Source organism: Akebia trifoliata, chromosome 13, assembly GCF_017979445.1.
Source record: "Akebia trifoliata isolate Shusen 1 chromosome 13, ASM1797944v1, whole genome shotgun sequence".
NCBI lineage: Eukaryota > Viridiplantae > Streptophyta > Magnoliopsida > Ranunculales > Lardizabalaceae > Akebia > Akebia trifoliata.
Genome location: NC_141387.1, coordinates 7,453,011 through 7,475,389, shown reverse-complemented (window position 1 = coordinate 7,475,389; position 22,379 = coordinate 7,453,011). Strand labels below are relative to the sequence as shown.

General features: G+C 33.3%; 2 protein-coding genes across 2 annotated transcripts; both read right to left on the bottom strand.

The window, feature by feature from the left end:
• Window positions 1-3,490: 3,490 nt before the first annotated feature.
• Window positions 3,491-7,580, bottom strand: LOC147387650 (transcription factor VOZ1-like). Its single transcript, XM_086420920.1, has 5 exons — window positions 7,426-7,580; window positions 6,893-7,124; window positions 6,663-6,818; window positions 4,938-5,460; window positions 3,491-4,372 (listed from the first exon to the last, which is right to left on the bottom strand). The coding sequence occupies exons 1-5, from the start codon at window positions 7,560-7,562 to the stop codon at window positions 3,825-3,827; spliced, it is 1,596 nt and encodes a 531-aa protein (XP_086277046.1). The 5' UTR covers window positions 7,563-7,580; the 3' UTR covers window positions 3,491-3,824.
• A 7,498-nt stretch (window positions 7,581-15,078) lies between these two features.
• Window positions 15,079-22,116, bottom strand: LOC147387649 (Optic atrophy 3 protein (OPA3)). Its single transcript, XM_086421277.1, has 4 exons — window positions 21,715-22,116; window positions 19,280-19,414; window positions 17,119-17,205; window positions 15,079-15,477 (listed from the first exon to the last, which is right to left on the bottom strand). The coding sequence occupies exons 1-4, from the start codon at window positions 21,841-21,843 to the stop codon at window positions 15,313-15,315; spliced, it is 516 nt and encodes a 171-aa protein (XP_086277403.1). The 5' UTR covers window positions 21,844-22,116; the 3' UTR covers window positions 15,079-15,312.
• Window positions 22,117-22,379: the final 263 nt, after the last annotated feature.

Genomic DNA, 22,379 nt, shown 5'->3' with positions numbered 1-22,379 from the left:
AACACAAACTTCTCAAAATCTTATTAAGTATCATGTACATATACATAATATAAAAAATTTAAACACCAAGTATTACTGTGTAAATTAAAGTCTGCAAGATAAATATCAAAATATAAGATACCAATATATAAGAACAAATGCAACATATCAACATAAATAACTGCACAAACTATCATAGTATCAAACTTAAAAGTCACACTAAAATTGTAGGAAAAAATTAAGATAACAAACAATTAAAACAAAGAAATGCTTTGATTTTATACAAGGAAGGACAACTACCAAGGTACAATAAATAGTTGTAACTCACAACAGATATTCAAGGATTAGATAACAATAAATCCCTATGGTCATAAAAATGATCCCAGTGATCATGAGAATGAATGGTACCAAGAAATTTCCAAGTAAAGGTAAGGATGGAAATCTTTATAAATAAATATCGGAAGGTAAGTGTTAAATTAAAGACTATTGACTTTGGTAAAAATCTTTTAGTATTTTATAAACTAATTTTAGTATCAAGGCTCTTAAGTAGGAATCACACTAATTTCCCTAGGTGTAAGCAAGCAAGAAGAGGAGGAAGATCTACTCTTTAGTGAATGTTCTCGAGTTGTAAGTGACCAGACGAAGAAAATCATTAATACAATAGACCAAAAAAAAAATTAAATACCTCAAAAGTTGCTTTAGAGTCAACAAACTCTACAATAAAGTAAGACCAATACTAAGTATATAATGTGCAACATCAATGACACACGTAAAGAAAATAATCAACAAAAATTGACGATCGATAAATACCTCGAAGTGGTCATATTCATTATATTGGTCTGTTATGCAAAAAATGAGAAAGATTATCAAAGAAAGATTGTAAGTAATGGTCATGGATCGGTGGACTCAAAGAATTTGAACGTGACAATTTGAGCTCAAGAAATAAGCACAATGTATATTTGTGGTGATTGATTCTTAATACCACTCCAAAGAAAAAAAATTCCATGAATTTCAACTTCTAAAATTTTCCATGTAAAAAATTGATTTTAATTATTTCAAAAGTATTGTCCCCTTAAAAGAATTATTGATTTTCTACAAGTCCACTGTCTTCCATCACTACGTGAAAACTGGAAAATTCAACAAAAAAAATTGACAGGCCAAGGCTCATGAATTTTATAAACTTAATTTTGATGGTCTAAGACCGTAGAAATTCTTGATGTTCCTAGATTTGACGGCTTAGAGTTGTCGAATTTCTCCCATCCTTCATTAATTTGACAATTTTGACCCGTCGAAAAAAAAATTTTGACAATGAAAAATTTAACACCAATTCAACCTCTTTGTCCGTTGAATTTTATGAAATTTGACGGCCCAAGACCGTCAAATTTGGGTTTTTTTCACATTGTGCACATTAATTTACTTGGCAAGATCATATAGGGTAAAACCTTTATCTATTTTATTATCATTGATTTTTAAAACAAAATATTAGAGAAATTAAGTAATTAATCAAATCGCATCACCAAAACCCAAAGTCAAAGGGAGTGTGTTTTGGTGAGTTTACGTTATACTCTAGTGGAAGACTAGAAGATCATGGTGAAGAAGTCGTACCAATGATTTTGAAATGCTTACCAAAACCAATGCCAATTTGCTTTTATCATTTGATGAAAATGCTTAAGTGACTTGACATAATACTCCTAATTGCACTGAGAATATGCTTGAGTGTGCAGAAAACCATGGATGCTTTTATTAAAGAAAGATACACTCAATAAAAATCAATGGTTCTCTCTGCACACACGCACATAATGATACATCGAATGTTATTTCAAGTTACTGTAGCAATACTTGTATCATTTTGGTAACTTAGACATAACCCCATTAATCTGATTATTCATGGTGACACCAACGAAAAAAATTGACCTAAATACCCTCGTCTTATGTCATCAAGATCCTATACCATTGGATCTGGGGACAATAAAAAAAAGGTTAAAGAGATAGGCCTTAGCGTGTCAACATTAAAATAGGGACAATAAAAACTTTTTCCTCACTAGTTAGACATAAAATATCCTGTTCACTTGACTGCTATGCACAAAAGGCACTAGTCCTACAATGCTCCCTGGGCTTGACCAACTCACGTAGTGCCATGACATCCCAAATAACTAACTACACAAATGATTTTGGGAATGTCGGATCCCCTGTTCTCCTCTACATGTAATCCTTCACAATATGGGAACCAAGTCCTTATCTACCTCATCACCACCATAAAACATTACCTAAATCTTCAATCTCAAAATTCTATCTCTCGCAACCTTCAAACCTCAAGAATAGACATGATACGAATTATAACTACACTCCACTTATAAAGTCTTCAACACTGATTATGCCATACTAGACATCAATAGGCCCTCTGCATATGGGGCAGGGGAACTCAATTTCAGTATTCATTGACCAGGTGGTCTGTTTCCCAGGGGATCACTCAAATACTTGCTAAACTAATAGTGTCATGAGGATATGAAGGAGATGGAGACCTTCATATTTGTAAATAACAAGTAATACTCAACTTTTCAATTTCTAAATAATAATATTTATTTCTAAAACCCAACAAATTTTAAATTAAAAATAATAATGTCATACAAGTCACCAAAATTTGAAATCAACTGTCATAAAATCTATTCATACAATACACACAATCTTCTCTCTCATAATAATAGTTGGAGCATCTCATCATCTTATTTCAAAGATGAAATAACTTAATTTTGGATGAATAATTTTCAATGGAAACGAAAGATGCATAATTATAAAAGCACTCCACGAATTAATAAAGGCAACCCACAGCATAGTCAATTTTTTTGGTCTTATATGGGTTAAAGTTTTTGGAATGAACCAATTTTTTGTGAGGATGATCCATATGGTCTAGAGATCATCCTAACCAAAAATCAATCCAATCCGAAACTTCTAACCACATCAAAACTGATTTCCAAAAAAAAAAAGAATGATTTACGGTTCTTGAACTTTTTTTGACATGGATAAAAGTTTCGGGATGGCCTGATTTTTGGTCAAGATGATCTCCTCATTGCTGAGATCGTCCTCACCAAAAATCAACTCATTCCAAACTTTTAATCCATATAAGACAAAACAATTAGGTTATAATGTGAGTTTATTAATTTGTGACGTGCTTATATAATTAACCATGGGATACAAAAGATAATATCATTTTTAAGTATAAAAGCATACTTGTCCGTGCCGAAAAAGAGAAGTGCTAACCGCATCAAAATAATGCTGAATTTTTCACTTATTTTCAATTATAAGCACTAAAAATATGAAGTAAACAAATGCATTAATTTGATAATAAGTGCTGAATTTATTTTTATTTTTTCAACTTTAAACGCTGAAATTAGCAACAGTGCCTAAGAATTTATAAAAGCAGTTGCAATCTGTGCATATAATGAAAATGAAAAATATTAAAACGACGAATTGCAAGGGAAAAACCGCAGAGCCACATTTGCACATTCACTCCTATACAATTCTCCTGATATATTTTATATTAGCATTGTCCATTGTCCTAACAATCAAGTAATTGATCCAAGTAAATACATCCCTTGTCAATTTATGTTAACAAGTACTCTGAAATCAGAGATTGTTTCAGCATCGATGTAGATGATGATGATGAAACCGGGCATCCCCATGTGAGCATAAAATGTTATCGAAGACTAGAAACTTATAATTTGTTAATAAAATGCAGGGGACACCACCAATGTGTAAAGCGAAAGGCATCCACCACTGTAACTGTAAATGCGATTATGAAATGCTGCTTGTTCCACTCCCATCCCAAGTCTCCACCATTACGTTCCCTAATAATCATGTAAATTCTCGACAAGATAATCGTCATACGACACGTTTACTCCATAGTTTAAGCTTTCATTTCCAGGATCCATTTGAGTTGGAGTTGAATAAACCTTGGGATTACCATCCTTTAGATTAGCCTTTGTCCTGCCTTTGGCAGATCGTTTGTTATCTGTGGGAAACTCAGCAGTCAGTCTGCGCATCTGCTTCTGCAGATCAGCAAGTGAATCGTTAGTTACTTTTCCTTTGGGGCTTTTCTTTCCGTCAACAAGTTTGAGTTCCAGCCTGTACAAGGCACGGGCATCATAATTGTTGATCTCGTACTCGTAGAGGTGCCATTCGAAACTGTTCATTGGTTGTGGGTCCATGTAGTAGGATCTCTTCAGGCCTCCAAATTCTTTCATCAGTTGCTTTCTTGATTCATGCCAACCACGCCCACAGTAATCTGGTAAAGACCTTTGCTTTCTATTCCCACTCTCAAAGGCTCTACGAGGCTTATCGAAGAAGAGCCACTCCCTAATAGTTTCACCCTCAAGAACAGACAGATCAAAGAGCTCTGCAATATTAGAAGAGAGAGATAACTAGTCAGATTGCAGTGACAAGAAGAGGACAGCATCAAATGATACCCTATCATAAGTCCTGAGGGGGAAAAAAAAAGAGAGAGAGAGAAACACTCTCCTTACTAACTAGGCAAGGATCGTTGAGCTCAAATGGATTATCAAATTGCTAATCCAACACCACAGCCCTCTAGATTTCATGGAAAAACTCAGATAAAAGTAATAATAAAAATAATTTTTGGGGGCTTGATCAAGGTTTTGAAAATACAGACAGCTACTAAACTCCCACTGAACTCTCAAATTTAAAATTAAAATTTAACAATGAAAAATAACCCTTTTCAAAGGTTTTTTTTTTAGTTCATAGAATGTTGTCCTCTATATCCCCCTGTAGCATCGGATCATGTTTTTGGATGCCACAAGGTGAGTTCCATGACCCTTGGTAAGATTTGAAATCTTAATAAGTTAGTAAGCCTAGACTTACTCTAAAAATAAAAAACACATACAGAAAAAACACAGATGCAAGGTATTGATCAAGAAGCCAACAAGGACATCATGCAAATTTACCGGGCGCATTCCATGGAGACTTTGTCGTTGCAGCTCCCTCGCATTCTGGAATTCCGACATCTTTTCCCTGTGTTTTCGCACTGAGAGCAGCAAATAATAGACCATCCTTGAGGCCAATGCCTCCAGGTCGCAGAACAGGAGTCATACCAGGTGGGCCTTCATTCAAGGCTAGAACTGCATGAAAGCTACTGCAATAGTATTGATACCAATCAGATCCTTGAGCAGGTCTCGGGCAATCCCAAAGAGCACATTTTGGTCCTAAGAAGGCAGAAGGTGGAAGACAGGTAGTCGGCAGGAAGCCAGACATATGGTGGTGCATTGCATCTCCACACTGACCATTATTACCATTGAAACCAATATAAAAGGAGTGGTCAAAATCTTGGTGTAAATCAAACTGCTGGTAGTCCAATGGATTAGCCACATCCAAGTTATTAATCAATGTAGGTTGCACCCCTGAAGGGAAACCTTTGCATTCAATCCCTTGAGTTGCACATTCTTGTGGAGCCTGATTCACAAAATAGTCCTGAAAGAGAAAAAAATTACACAGCTTCTCAGTATGTATTCTCCTAACCTAACAAACAGAACAAGAAGACAAACAGATCTTCTGATTTATGAACAATGATAAACCGACTCAAATCAAATCGATCTAACCATATGATTAATTGGATGCATTTCAAAAAATATGGTGAAAAAGGTGGACTTATTGATGAATAACTCCATGGAACTATCTTATTGCTTACACTAGTCGGATGAGAAATAGAAGAATGGAAGTGAACCACTAGTCGATGCATAATGAGAAAATGTAAGATCATGAAGGATTTAGAAATGATAAATTAGAGTGCATTCAGGCTAGAACCAAGTACAGAACATTTCATCTTCATATGGCCTAAAGTTAGTGTAATTATCAAGAATAAACATAAAAATGCTTCACTTTCTATTGCCTCAGATCTCCAATAATGGTGTCCCTTTCTCACTCCCCTCAGAATTCTGTTTAAGCATCTCCCAGAAACCACATCACCGATCTTTTTCAATAAAATTTTTATTATGAAGAAATAAAGAAGGCAACTGGAGAAATCCTATAAATTCATATTTCCATTATATTGTCAATGTTTCTTATAAAAAAATAAAAAATAAAAATTACAGCTTATTAATCATTGCCCATTTGAAATAAGATAGGCAAAGCAAATATTTTCTACTTATCAAAAAATATAAGCTTTATATTAATAAAGAGAAGGAAAAGTAGTCAAGGTAGCCACCAAGCAGAACTATACAAAAAACAACAAAAAGCAAACAATCCAAAGCCACACTCTCTGTCTAAACAAAAGAGATCCCATCTATATACATGAATCTTTAAAATAAAATAAAAATTCCACTTAATTCAGAAAAAACAAGATGTTTGTGTTATCAGATAGATAAAATGTATAGAAAGGGATTATTGATTTGTTGAATATTAGCTTAAAAATCACCTAGTGCATCATCTTGTCCAGGGTCATTCATGCAAACAAGAGGGAAAACGTAGTCAGCGTCGTAGCTATGGAAGAGTTAATCACAATAAAATATCACACGGAAATCACTCATTTAATCGTTGGATGCAAGCTCTCGCATAAATAAGAATATTACTCTCACGTTCCAAAATTGACCGACAAGTATCTATAAAAATCCAACAAAAATTAGTCATTGAATCGAGAACAAAATTAACCATAAATCAATAATAACATACAAAACCTGCTGAAACACAGTAGTATCTTGAGTCTGAAGGTTTTGAACATCGGGCTCGGTCTTCGGGTTGGCTGATGCTGCTAATGAACTGGTTGCATCATCTTCTTCCTCGCAATTCTGCAACAATCGACAAATATCCGAAGTAAAGCCGAGACTACCCCCCTGCACAAATAATTACAAAGTAAGATCACAAGACACACACACACACACACGGATTGAGAGAGAGAGAGACTAACAAGCAAAGAAGAAGCTGGAGAAGGTTCACTGAGTTCTTCTTTCCACTCGCGTAACATCTGATGCACCTGTTCTTCAAGAACATTGATGTCGCTTGTTCGACTCTCTTTACGAGCGAATTGGAGATCCATAAACATCCCTTGAAGGTCATCTACTCGATTTTTGGCCTTATCTTTGAAGAGCTGATGAGACGCAGATTTGCAACCACTCTTAGAACCCTTCACCATTGAAACCCTAGAAACAAAAAACAAATCTACCTTAATTCCAATCCTAAACAGCACCAAAAAAATAAAATAAAAAACGCAGAAAAATCCCTAATTTCCAACTATCACGAAAATCAATGGAACAGATTTGAATCAAAAGTTAAAAATTCATAAAAATCCCTAAATTAGGTGATCGAGATCAACAGAACAGCACACAAACACAGTTTAGTAGAGATGAAAGCCCAGAAATTGCAGGAAATAAGGGGAAAATTATTAATATATCTGAAACCCTAATTCGATCGAGAGAAAGAAAGAGAGCAAGAAACGCTTACCTTGCAAGATTTGATCTTTTTTTTTTCACTTTTTGGTTCGAAATTTGGGAAGCTTGAGCAGACGAAGAGTGATAAAATTGCTTCCCAGTCTCTTCTTTAATGGAAAAACCTAGAAAAAAAATAAAAAGAGAAGGCATATACAACTACGCGGCAAAAGCAAAAGAGGAATTATTCCGGGAAAAGTTTCTCACCATGCCCTTCGTTTTTTATGAAACTACCATTATGCCCATGTTTCTTTAAAAGATAGAATTCTCCTTTGGAACTGTATACTAGATATTTGAAATAAAAGGGTTATTTTGACATACTCCTCCACATTTTGGTGGATACTTAAGACACCCTGTTTTTCAAATTGGTGGTATGCCCCCTTGACCTTGGTCTACTTTATTAGACTAATTGAAAATAGTTAACATGCCCTTTTAACTTTAACCTATGAACTTTAGCATCTTGAATTAAAAAATTTACCTTCACCTCAACCTTTAAGAGTCTATCTACTTCAATCTCCAAATCTTAAGAATAAGATTAGATTTTCGTAAAAGTGGATGAAAATTTTAATAGAAAAATCAAGAAATGATTTTGCAACAGTATAAGATGAGGTTAAGAAAGATGGATTGAACGTGTAATCGACTTTTTGGAGATTAACTTCAACAAAAATTCGATACTTTCTAATAATTTAGTTAGAGGTTGAAAATGAGGGCATTTTACATTAGTTTCTCATGGAAGACATCAAAGGGGCATATTAATTATAAGTTTAAAAACACAAGCGAATCTCAAGTGTTGATACCCCCAAAAAACACACACACACACACATACACACTTTCTCCATTAGAACAATTTTTTTATATTCACAAAGAAGATATATAGAAGAAAATAATTTTAAATAATAATATATTAATTAATAATTATTAAAAATATATTTTTTAAAATTTATTAAAAAAATAATAAACCGATGGTTGGATCATCAGTTTTCAACTTGATGAAAATACCCTCATGAAAACCAATGGTCCAATCATCGGTTTTCATATATTATTTTTTTAATAATTATAAATAGGAATTCTTTAATTATAAATTAATACATTATTTTTTATTTATTATTATTATTATTATTTTTTATAAATTATTATAATTATTTTTTAATAATGATAATATTATTATTATTACTTTTTTGATAAATTCACTATATTACTGCTAATAATATCTTATTTTTTGTAATAATTTTCCCAAAATATATTATTTTATAATTATTAAAAAAAAAGTGGAAAATATATTATTTTCTAAAAACATTAAAAATTAAAATTTTAATATTGACAAAAAAAAATATTGATAATTGCATAAATTATTTGTAACTATTATTATATTAATAATTATAACTATTATATAATATAAAAAAAAATGTAATCAATACTTACAAATAATATTGATAATTACATATGTTATTGAAATTTTTTCCTATTTTTAATAATTTTACTATTATATTGAAATAATTAATTAATACTTAAAAATAATTAAACTTATTATTTTTAATAATTATAACTATTATATTATTTTTTTCATTATTTTCCTTTAAAATAATGGAAAATTATTTCAAAAATAATAATGTATTTTATAATATTTAAATAAGTAATAGTTTAAATGATTTTTTAATAATATAGCAAGTAAAAAAAAATTAAAAACATATTTCTAACCCAATTTTGTCGAAATGAAAGTGATTGAGAGCGAGAGGGAATTTTTGCCGACATGAGAGGGAGTGAGTGAGTGGGGGGACCATGGGGTCACTATGTATAGAACGAAAGTGTTCCAACCGTTGATTTTCATTAAAAATATGTGGTTGGGAATTAGAGAGGATGTTAGTATGATAATTGGCAGTCAAACCGCCTTTTTTTCATGGTCAAAAGGGTATTTTCATCAATTTAAATATTTAATACTGAAAATCGGTATTTCAATTGCCGATTTTTTAAAACTAACCATCGGACCGACGATTTATTATTTTTTTGTTAAATATGAAAAAGTATTATTTTTTAAATAATTATTAATTAATATATTATTATGTTAATAATTTTTCCTTTATAGATTATAGGTTTTTTATGAGTCCGACTCAAAATTTTGGTAGAAACCCTCTTTAGGATACGACATATGACATTTTGTATTTATTTCGTACCCATATTCTTTCATTAATTTTTGGGATACCTCCTTGGAGACACCACCAGTAATCCAAAGAAGAGGGTTCTGTCGAAATTTTGAAACGAGTTGTCCTCTTCAAAGTTTTTTCCATTTTTTTTATTTTATGTCCATTCAAATTGGGACTAAACGTTAACGTGATAAACCTAAGTGCATTTCGGAACTGTAGAATAGAGGTTTTTGGTGGTAGAAAATATAGTGCTCTATATTTTGTATAAAATAATTTAGAATAAGTAGTAAAATTGAATACTTTATAACTAATATGATGACATCTAATCATATATTTTTAATTAAAATCATCACACCATTATAAGGAGTTGGCATGTACATACTCCATATTTTTACTCTTTAATTTGTACCCCACTTGCATTGTAGGCCAATGTGGAAATTATGTTGTGTCTACATCAAATTTATTAGGAGATGAGTCACACTGGACAAAATAAGTAGTACAATATTTACTATACAAGAATAAAATATATGATCATGTGGCACTTGGCAACTCCACAGTCCAAATTCATGGAATATGGGAATATTTTTCTTTTTTCCAGCAGTCTTGGAGGTGGAGGATAAGATCCTTTAGAAGGCCAGATAGGGTGGATGTTTATTTTATTATGAAATCTACCCAAAACACCAAAATAAATAAAAAATAAATAATGAAAAAAAAAAAACTCTTAGAATTAATTTTTGAAGATGCCATCACTTAGTCTTTATATGTGTATGCCTGCATTTCCGAATGCCCCCGTCCAATATTTGAGCACGAGAGAAAATGTTTGAGGCTGAAAATAAAATATTTGAGAAAACTACTTAAAGGACCCTCGTGAAAGAGTTTTTTTTTTTTTTCTAAATAGTCTTGAAGTTTTGCGTATTAGCTTGATAGGATATTTAGTAAATTATTTTCTTTCTTAATGATCTCTCGTGCTGTCGAGTTCATAATTTTTACTGTTGAACTCAGTGCTTTTTTATTTAGTGTCGAGTTCACATTTTTTACTATCAAACTTGATGTTTTTTAATTATTGTCGAGTTCACCGTTTTTTAACATAAAAAGTAGTGAACTCGACATTGGTGAAACCCACCAATTTTCAATTTTCAATATTTTTTCAACTAAAATATATGGAAAGATCGACTAAAAATTTGAGATAACGAGTTGTTTAAATGATTTCAACCCAAAAGAACCATTATTAATCGATTGTCATAAAAAAAAAAACTAAGGGAAAAAAAATGTTCAAAAATCTTAATTTGTTACATACATCTTTAAAATGTTTGAAAAAATCATTGAAAATAGTTTCTTCTTTTTTAAATCTTTTTTGACGGAATGGAGTCTCTGAAACTCAATTGAAATGTCAAAAATTCAATTTTTAGATGAAAACGATGAGTTCGAACAGTTAGGACATTCAATTGTGAGAAATGTGGGAGATGAGGTCTAAGGACTATTTAGAAAGAAAAAATTTACTAAATGTCTTGCCAAGTAACTAGTAAAAATTTAAGGACTATTTAGAAAGAAGTCCCTCCACAAGGGTCCTTTATATAATGTTCTCTATTTCTTTTGCTAGAAAATGAAAGGATGCTACAAAACTTTATATTCCCTTTTTATAGTGAAGAGATCATAATTTTGGAAGTTGGACAGTAATCTTGACACTTTAGTCAAATTGTGTGTCTATTTTAAACAAAATGTGTAAAAGATCGTGAGTAGTCTTGATGATCATGTCGAGGTAGGACTTGGGAATCACCAGGGATGTGGTACTTCTAGTAGGTTGCACTCCTACTCGGTTTATGGAAACCCAACTAATCGCTAAATCTCTAGCTAGAGAGGATAAGTCCATCTAGAGGGGAAATGTCTAGCCCAAATACGATTTCTAGATGAGTTGCTACTCGTCTATTCCTTATTTGTCTGTAAGAATCCAAGGAATGGATATTATCATATCTCATGGGAAAAAATTGTTGTGGATAATAGGAAGGTTATAGGAGGATGTCTATAAATAAAAAAGATACCCTTACAAGAAAGGACTTTTGCATATTTGTTTATCTGAGAAACCCTAATTGAAGTTTTAACTTAGACATTGGAGGTTCTTTAGCAGGTACCACATCAATGTGTCCAGATCAAAGCAAGCTTAAAGGATCTCCCATTACAACCTAGAGTGTGAAGTGATCACAGTCAACCGTAAAAGACTTCTATTGTTTGTTACATCTTTTTTAGATAAATGTGTTTTTAAGTTTGACTTGTTAAAAGTATTTTATATAATAATAGCCGAATTTTAAAGCAATAGTATACATTAAATGAAAAAAAAACTTACTTTGCTTTAAATTATATGTATTTTATAAGATAGGGTGTTTTAGATACACCTTCCACGTTTTAAAGAATATTTGAGATACACCTATTTTTTTCAAATTGATGGCATGCCCTCCTTAAGTTCAAACTTTCATGATAGAATAATAGAAAATGGCCTAAATTCTATCATGTTCTACTTATATTCAAATACGAATTTTTGATAAGTAGAAAATGATGGGTTTTAGATAAGGTTGAATAAATTAAAAGAAATTTAGTAAAGAAGAAAACAGATGTTGAAAGAAAAATCAAGGGTTGCTTATTTTTTTTTCTAGAGATTGAAAATGAGGGTATTTAGATTATTTAGCATTAGTATATAAAATAAGACTGAAGTCAAAGGATGCATGTTAGAAATTTAGAAAACATAGGGGGAATCTCAAATATTTATCAAAACTTGGAGAGCTATGTTTAAATCACTCTATAAATTATTATCAAATTACCCTTTTAGTTTCAAATTTATATATCACAATAGTCCACTAAATGTTGCGTAATGGACAAAGTTGATAAAAATTATTGAAATAAGGACTAGTTGGTAAAAAAAGATGAGGGTATGTTGGGGATTTGGAAAAGTAGACCAAAAGTAAAGACTTGGGAGAGGAGCATTGAAGAGGAAGCTTGAGAGCATATACGAGCGGAGCGCTATTGGCGGTGAGACTCGGCCGAAGGCATAAAGTGGTGCTCCACTACTTGCTTCCACTAGGGCTGCCTGCTGTCAATGAATCGGATCAGACCCAACCCGATTAGTTCTGATCCGATAACTTCGGGTCTAAACCAATGATTTGAAATTTGATAAGGATACGTCCCATCTGACATCTTATTGGGTCAGATTTGGATCAACCATGTCCCATAGATAACAAACAGATCCATAAAATGTTAGGAAATATGTAAATTAAATCATATATTTATTTACATCTATGAAGTTTATTTATATTTTGTATAATCGGGTGGGTTGACCCGTTTTTTAACTATTAATCTTAGAGAGCAATTGTTTATTTATATTTTGTAGAATCGGGTTGACCAGTTTTTTAACTATTAATCTAAGAGAGCAACTGTTTTGAATCCCGAGGCATATCCTCGCATCTCAGCTGTTAGATTATGAAGAGTCCCGAAGTTTAGGAAAACAATTTTTCTCCACATTAGCCAAATCTTCTAAAAATGTTGAAAAAATGGCTCCACCATATCATATGTCACAACAAGTTTGACATGTGTAGGAAGACGGCACTCGTGGACTCGCTAACTAGTACGATCCAGTAGAATTGGACCAAGTGGCAATACAGGCTCATCTTTCAATCAAAATGAAGTCAATGAGATCACCACATTTGGGTTAACCTTGAAGGGTTTGCTCAATGAAAATTTCGGATCGATAAAGAGTTAATTCTAATAGGTTGTGGGTTCGATACCCAATATGAGCATTAATTCATTAGGACACACCCTCACTAGCCTGCTGCGTTTAATTACACATGCATCGGGACTGGCCTTTGGATAAGACCATGATTTATGAATTGGTTAAAGTCCAGATACGAGTCTAATTCATTGTCTCCAGGGATACCTGGTTATCAGAAAAACAAAAAACAAAAACCTAATAGGATACAATTCGTGTTGATCAAAGATTATCTCAATCCTCAATTGTTGATGTTTGGTTCTTCTCTTGACTATAGGGAATTCTACAAATAAAGCTCCAACAATAAAGTCCGTATTAATTTTTTCATAATGTAACATTAATTTTAAGAGTCGTGACTCCCCCCTCTAACATACTCTCCCTCTACTCTTTCGACGTGGCTTGAGTCAGACCCATGACTTTTCTTTTCTCGGGACACACAATAGCACATCCTCATAAACATGTGCAGTTGTGTATCCCAAGGAAGAAAATATATGGTCATGTCACACGCCACGTCAGGAGAGTAGAGGGGGAAGTCAGAAAACATCACAACCTATCTAGTCATTTCTACATTTTTAGGTTTCTATGTCTGTGAGATAAACTATGGGTCAGTTCTAATAGGACCTACTTGTATTATATGTAGAAATTAGGATTTTTACTGTTAAAAGCAACTTTCAACTACTAGATTTTTATCAAAATGAGCAAAATAATTAACCTTATATGCAAAATGAAGCAGCATTTTATGTTTTTTGGGTCTTGATAAATACAAAATTTTGGAACTACATTTTGTGAACTTCATTAATAAAATTATATTATTATAAAAATTAACAAAAGTAGTGTCGTAAAATTAAAAATGACATTTTGACGGTGTTCGGATTCCCATGATCACAGAAACACAAACATCATCTTCATGTGGTCTGCTTCTAACTTCCTACATAAGCGAGAATTTGGATCCAAACATATTAATGAATGGGCAGATATCTATAAAAGTTGACGTAGTGTGAAACAGAAAAGACTATTAAAATCTGGAATCCACCACAAAATAGCTCTTAAAGGGAAATTTTATTAAATTGAAGATCATCTTTGCATCGCAATTATAATCTCTTTTATAAGTACAAAAAAAAAACTTTTAATCCTAGTAAAACACGAAATATGCCTAAAATAGCAAAAATTATTTAAAATGTCCTAAATATTAAAATAGATACTACTTAACCCTAGAAGCAAAGGAGAATTAACGGTTCGAGATTTTGACTTTTATAACTAACATTATTAACCAAACAAAAATTACCAAAAATAGCAAAATTAAAATTACCTAAAAATACATACTCAAATCACAGGCAATTGATCTTGAAAATCTCGACGTTTCCATTTAAATATGGGTTTTCTCAGATGATTCTAAATCCGTCGCCTCTCTGGATCCATGGACCAAAGCCTTACATTTGGACTTTTGACAATCCAAATGTTTCATGAATTATTCAGCAACTTGTCCTGCATCAAAAGTGCTTTCCAATACAACTTGATTGTGTTAACCAATTAGAACCTAAATCTCTTTTTCACTTGTACAACTTAGATGTCTCATATTTCTCAAAAAAGTGATTCGATTGATGGAATTTGATATGATACTTATGAGATAGATATTCAAATATTTCTTAAAATGTATTGATTTGACCCCATAAGAGCGACCACCATCAAATAGCATGTTGCCCCCAGAAGCAGAACCCCATATTTCTTCTAACAAATCTCCTAATTGATTTCTACCTAAATTGCAAACATGGAATGATTAAAAGGGGGAAAATCACCAATCATTTTATTAGCTCAACATCAATCAGTCTCATCGACAAATGGAAACCAATACAACAACGTAAACCCAAACAGCCAAATCCAAAGGCCATAAAAAAGCTTTCCTTTGGTGGAGAACAAAATTGAACAAATTTAGATAGATCTATAATTCCAATATCAAAGGAGAAGTGGCCAAAGCAAACTTTTTTTTTTTTTTTGGGGCACAGATATCTCAATGTGTGGGTGTCACAGACTTTTCTTCTTGAGAGGCATGAGCATGCTTAAAATTGAAGAGACCGGTGAGTCCTCGTCCCTTGGCGAGGTGCTCCAATTCTTCGAGTTTTTGTTTAAGAAGCTCTATCTCTCTTGCTAAACCTTCATCTCGTTGCTTCATTGCCTAAGAAAATGAACAAAAGGGTTAGTAGGTTATCTCTACCTCTAAAACAAGGCACATTGTGTTACTTTTAAACCCACAAGAAAACAAATCAAAAGATGTCCTTGTCTCTACCTCTTTGAGGATGGAAATGCATTAATTTTCCAACAAAGGGACAGAAATAAAAGGTAGTATTTAAGCAAATGGTGCATATCCATCTTATTAACTCAAATTTAAAAAGAGAGTTAGTTAACTAAAATAAATATGGAACACGATCTAGCCTTCAGAGTTGGATTTAATCATATTTAAGTATTGTGTACTAAGTTAGCTTGTCAAAAGTTTATCTTCATCACTTACCTATCAATAACATGATTTTTTTTTTCTATAGCTAAATATAAAATTTATTTATAAAATAATAAAATAATTCAATTCTCTAACAGCAGTAAAAACGATTATTGTATTTGCACCTTCAATGGCAATAACTTTCCCAAACATAAAACCATTTTGAGAGTGAGGATGGGTAGGAAAACTAAAGCCTTCAGCCCTCACAGAGGAGCTGTTCACAGCAGGGAATCGTCCTTCATGTGTAAAGTAATTTGAGAGTTTAACAGGACAGATGATCCTCCGACCGTTAACGTGGAGTTGCGCTTCTTGAGTGCTATGTGATCAACAAATACCAATCAAATTAAAAGAAAAAATTTAGAAGACGATAGTTAGACCAACTATGCGTCATGGAGCTGAATGTTGAGCGGTCAAGAAGCATCATATTAATAGATTGAGCGTACCAGAGATGAGGATGTTGAGAAGGATATTTGGAAAGACCAAGGAAGATAAGATTAGACATGCATTTGAGAAAATGCACAAGTAGCTCCAATATGTGATAAACTAAGAAAGTTGATAGAGATGGTATGGACACGTTCAATGAAGACTGATTACAATCTTATTAGAAGGAATATGTAAGTTAAAGGTTCTAAAAGTGCTTAAGGAATACCCAAAAGACTGGATTGAGGTAGTGAAAGTAGATATGAACACATTAACAGAAAATATGGCACTGGAAAAAATGGAATGGAGGAACAGGATTCATTCACCCGGCCCCAAATCTTTGGGATAAGGGTTCGAAGATGATGGAAACATGAAAGCAAATGGAGTCTTGTTTCAAGAGAAAAGAAAAAGGATACAATCACAACAAACACAAGAATGTATCCAAATACTTGTGATGGCTTAAGAGAAAATTTCTTTAAATTGCCTTTGTTCTGTTCCTCTGGCAAAGATAACCATATTATGTTCGGCGGGATGGGTACGAACTATGAAGGTTAATCTTTTCCAGAGGAATCAACAACGATCGTTAGTCTTCATTTTTATCATATTAGATACCCAAAAGTACAACACAAGTGCAACTGATACTATATATCGCCTAAATGCCAAGAACTTTACAAATGCTAAATTATTTATTTTAAAACAAAATTAACAATAAGTTTGACATTTTCTTTTAACATTTTAAGAAGGTTATCGAAAATCTGCAGAGATCTCATGAACATGAAAGTCGTATTTTAGTTTTATGAATAAAATGATAAGCACCATAAGGATATAAAACACAAAAAGAAAATTAAAAATCTGAAGGAATCAATAACCTATAGGCTATCGCAGATAACTTTCATATATTACCTCTAATTCCTGTCGACGTAGTTCCTCCTTTCTAGCTTCGGATCTGGAACTTCTTTGCACCTCAAAGATAACAGCAGCACCTGCAACCTAAATAAATGGATGCATGCAATTACTCAAAAAGTTAACCTAGTATCATAAATAAGTTGCAAACAGTTTATATACAAGTATGCTAAGAGAGGCAGAAACCACTACCCTACCTGTGCCAGCCCATTAGGTATGCATGTAGGAGATTGGGATTCCACTCAATGGATCCCCACCTTAGGATATTTCCTAGGCCAAAATTATCCAATCTAGACATCTTTCTGGACTGTCCAAAATTATCCCATTTTGTTTGATTTGGGTGAGCAAACCAACTCATTTTTCGACTGGATTTTGAACAAATGATGTCAAAAAAGGCGGAGCCAAGGAGCAGCTCCCCCATCAACTTTTTGGATAATTTAGATACACCCCTGATATTCACATAAATTTGAGATTCCCTCTTATTTCTAAACTGATTTCATGCCTTTGACCTTGTTGCCCCCTCTCAATTTTAGACACCCCTCTATGGTGGATATTTGAGATACCCATTGTGTTTTCCAAATGATGCCAGCGACCGTTTAATTGATACTCGAGCAGACCTGAACTGATAATCCCAGTTATAGTTCCTACTTGGAATCTGTTTACTGGCTCGAACCCTGTTAAGAGTCATGTGGGCTGTTTATGTAATGGTGGAACCCACACTTTATGTTATGTATGTGGGCCCCACATACTTTTAAGTGCTTTTAATATATAGGAGGAGACGCCAAACCCTAGGGCTTCTCTACCCTTGACTTAGGGCTTCTCACTGACCACATCTTTTTTCTATTGCAAAAGAAGTTCGATTATCTAGTAAGCATCCCTGGTGTCATATAGCCTCCATCATCTTCAGCATTGCCCTTAATAGTTTACAACTATGACAAGTCCAATACGTGAAGTTGTTTTGGTTATGGGGGATAAAATCAATGCAATAGATTTTTTTTTTTTTCTTGTTCTTTATAGTGGATTATTAATTTTTTGTAATAAAAGCATAATTGAACAAAGAAAAAAAATTCTTATCTTTTAGAATATTTTTACCTGACAATCGGGATAAAGCATTGATAATGATGATCATGCCCCAATCAGATAGATTCCTTTGAAGTTTCTTGATGTGCTTCAAGGCTGCAGGTTTGACTTTGAACCTCTCTTAAAGTATGGTTTAGATATTGGAGATATAGCCAATTTGGGTGATTTGGCGTTGTCTTGGGTTGTCACGTGGGAAGTTCTCCACCACTTACCTCGATTTACATCTCAGAGCAAGGCACATAAGGTTAGATCGATTTGGGATCCCGTGATAGAGAAAATGTCTTCAAGATTAGGTGGGTGTAAATCCACAAATTTTCCCAACGGGTGTAAATTAACCTAATGAAAAGTACTTTGTTGACCATCCCAGTGTACATGCCTTTATTCTCAATTCTTAGAAGTATGGTAAATCAAATTAATAAATTCGTCATGGATTTTTTTTTTGAATGATAAGGAGGGGGATCTTAGGACACATGTATCAAGTGCAAGAAAATTTGTGCTGTCCCTTGCAGAATTATTCCTAAACCTCAATTTTGTCATTATGGTAACATTTACCATACCATTTACCATACCAAGAATATAAATGAACCGAATTGTTGCAATTGCTTAGGATCAGTGTTGTCAATGTGGTCGCATATGCCAATTTCAAACTGAATTTCGCATATGCTACCACACATAAAATTATGCTATCTGCACAATATACAATGGCATATTGTCCAACAGTCATATTTGGACACAAATTTTCCTTTTTTTTAGCTTAAACTCATTTTTCTCTTGTAAATACCCCACTTCCACTACCCATACTCCTTTTACAACATCTCTTCTACCTTCTAATCTCTTTCTTACTCTCACAAAGCTTCTAACTATTAAATCTCATTACATTTTCTAATACATCCTTATATAATTATAAATATTCTCTAATCTCTACTCTACACTATTACTCTCAAAGTTCAAGTCTCAACTTAAGTCACTCACTAACTCTCAACTCTCAAGACTTAAAAGGAAAAAAAAATACTACTCAAGAATCGAGATTTAAACATTTTCTGCATTTTTTCCTCTCTTTTTTTGGGGAATGGAGACATACCGAGAATACAAAGAGCTCCCCAAGAAGATCCGCAGCAGCTTGAACGGCCTTCTCCTCATTCAAAGGGCGGATCTCAACATCAGTTGCATGACCGTAAATGCGTCTTTGCATGGTTGTCGTAAATCGATGGTTTGCCTGATCCAAATAGCAGTATTAGAAAGAACGCAATTTGGGTGCCATGAACTCTGTGAAAGTTATTGCAAAAAAATATAATAAAAAAATAGCTTAGCATATAGAACACTCATAAAGGAGAGAAATATAACAATATAGCATGCTTTTAGACACAAGTAGACTAGAATACACAGGAAAGGAAACAAAATTATTTAAATAAATAAAGCCAAATTCATTGAAGAAAATTACATTGGACAAAGTTACGAAACTATATTCACAGGAAAAGCACAAATAAAATGCAGGATCCTTTGCAGCTTATTTGCTATCATTTTACATAATCAATCTGGTTGGACCCCACAAAAACTTAAGAAAATGTGCCATTGAGTTACAAGGAATGTGGAAGTTGAACGTTCAAAAAGAGCAAGAGCAAGACCAAAAAGGACATGGATAAAGGTAATGAGAGCAGATTTGAAGATTCTTGAATTAATGGAAGAATTGGCTTTAGATATGATTGAATGGAGGAACATGACTCACTCGGCAGACACCAGATTTTGAAGAACTAAGGCTTTGATGACGATGACAATGCATGCAAAAAAAAATGGATGAAAAACAATTCCAAAAACTAATAAAATAAAACCAAAATTCGATCAAAGACTCCAATAGTAAACAAATAAGAGAACGAGAACAAATTTCAAGTTTCGAGCCCTGATTAAAAGCAGGGGGGGGGGGGAGGTTAGCATAAGATTGGTAAGAAATCCCACGAGCAAAGTCAAATCACAAAAACAAATGATTAATCGATTCTTTATCTTTCCGCTACATGAAGAACATATTGGTAAAACCTCTCCCACTTAGATTTTCAGTAGAGAAAATTTTACCTTGAGTCATGGTCCAAGAGAAACTGTCAACTTTAGATGGGATTGGCACCGACCATCCATTCTTTGAAACATGTATGCCTAGTTATTCCTCTAGATATGGATGAAAAAAGGAGCTACCCAAAATTATTTCCATCCTAGTTACACTTACATACTCTCCTAGTCCTATCTACTCGATTGATAGGGGATAGAGGCACTCAATATAAGAAGAAGAAGACTCGTAAGAATTGAGATACCTAAAGAATCAGGACTACAAACCATCACTAGTAATTTAGGGTTATATTTAAAAATGGAAAATATGGCATGTAGGTTTAGAGTTATGATATTCTTACTCCCAATATTTCCCCCATAAGTGGATCCACACAGATTATGTTGGGTGATCAAATCATGCAACAAGTAGTTCCCATCACAATGGGGTCCAAAAAATCAGTCTATTATTTTATCACTAACCATATGAAAAATCGACTACAATTGTCAAAATTTTAAAGCTTCAAACCATAATTTCTATTTTTAAATAAAAACTCATTGCCAAAACCCTAAATTACCTACTCATAAATTCATACAAATAAATTCTATTTACAGGGAAGTCCAAAATAAATATCATAGGGATGAAAAGAAGCTTTGCATCCATGAGCTAGAACCATTACACAAAAATGCCTTCACGCTTTGCAAGTCCTCCCATCCCCAAAAGAACTAAAATCTCATCCAACATTAATATAAAAAGTGAATCAACCACGACAAGGCTCCACAAAGCTCCCAAGAAAAAGCTGTTGAAGGTGCCTCCACTCATTGGTTATTTAATGCCTTCTAGTTTTTGAATTTCTAGAATTGAACAAGAAACCCGAACCCTATGATGCCCACATTGGATGGGCATTAAAACACTATTCCATATACTTTCTTGTTTTCCCTGTGTACTTCAACACCTTTTTGTGAATTTCAAATCTTAATGAGAAACATATTTCTCCATTCCTACTTAATTTCCCCACTACAACATAAAGGTTATTGTAGTAATAAATACAATAAAAAATTGTCGAACTAATGAAATTCGAGGTCGCAACCACCTCCATGACAAAGAAATAAAATGGCGATATAATCTTAACATTCATGGGCAAACAAGCATGCAATAATACAACGAGAAATTAGACAAATTTGAGAGAATACACTCTGAACCCATTGAGTTTTTTTCCAAACAATCTCAAGATCTCTACCCATGTCAGAAAAACTCAGCATATAAACGTTACCATCAATTTCATTTAATCAAATGCACAAATGGGTATCTATGATCACCTAAACTTCCAACAGAATTGCTTTAAAATCCAATACCCAAGTCATAAAATCAAACCAAAACTCAATCAACAGTGGGGAAAAAACAACATTTTAATTCATAAACAACTACTTAAAAAAATAACCCAAATTTCTATTAATAAACCTATAAAAAAAAAAAAAACGAACCTGAGCAAAGTTTACAATGAATTGGCGGAACTTAGGGTGCAAACCGGCCTCTTTCTTGAGCCTAGAAGCAATGGGTTTACAAAGGGTCTTCAAGGCGAGCGTCCCGAGCTTCACAAAAGGGAGAATCATGTCCGTCTAGATCTGTTAAGTCTTCGTTGAAGGTTTGAATTTGATGAAGACCCACCAACTGTTTGATCTTTTTCCGGAGTTTGAAACTGAAAGATTGGTTAGCGGCTAAATAGATAGTTTAGCTTGGTCACCACTCGGAAATGGAGTTTTCTTGAGAAAGAAGAAATGGGTTGAGAGAAGGTTGGAAGAAGAATGGCTGAATTCATTTCTCCCTCTAGTCCTCCCTCTCTTTGGACTAAATTCTTCAAAGAAAATTGGGGTAAAAAAAAAATTGCTAACATGAGCTTTGTGGCCACGTTACCTCCACCACCCCAAAAAGGGTGATTTAGACATACACCCCGCTTTGGGTTTTGGTGAATATTTGAGACACCATTTTTGTTTTAAAACTGAATACATACCCCTTGACCTCAGTTTTCTTTGAGAGACTAACTGAAATAGACCTAAATGCTCCCCCCACCCCGTTCCCCCTTCCCACTTTTCTTTTTTTTTTTTTAATTATAACATTAGGGTATCCCACACCACTTTTGAGATGGGAC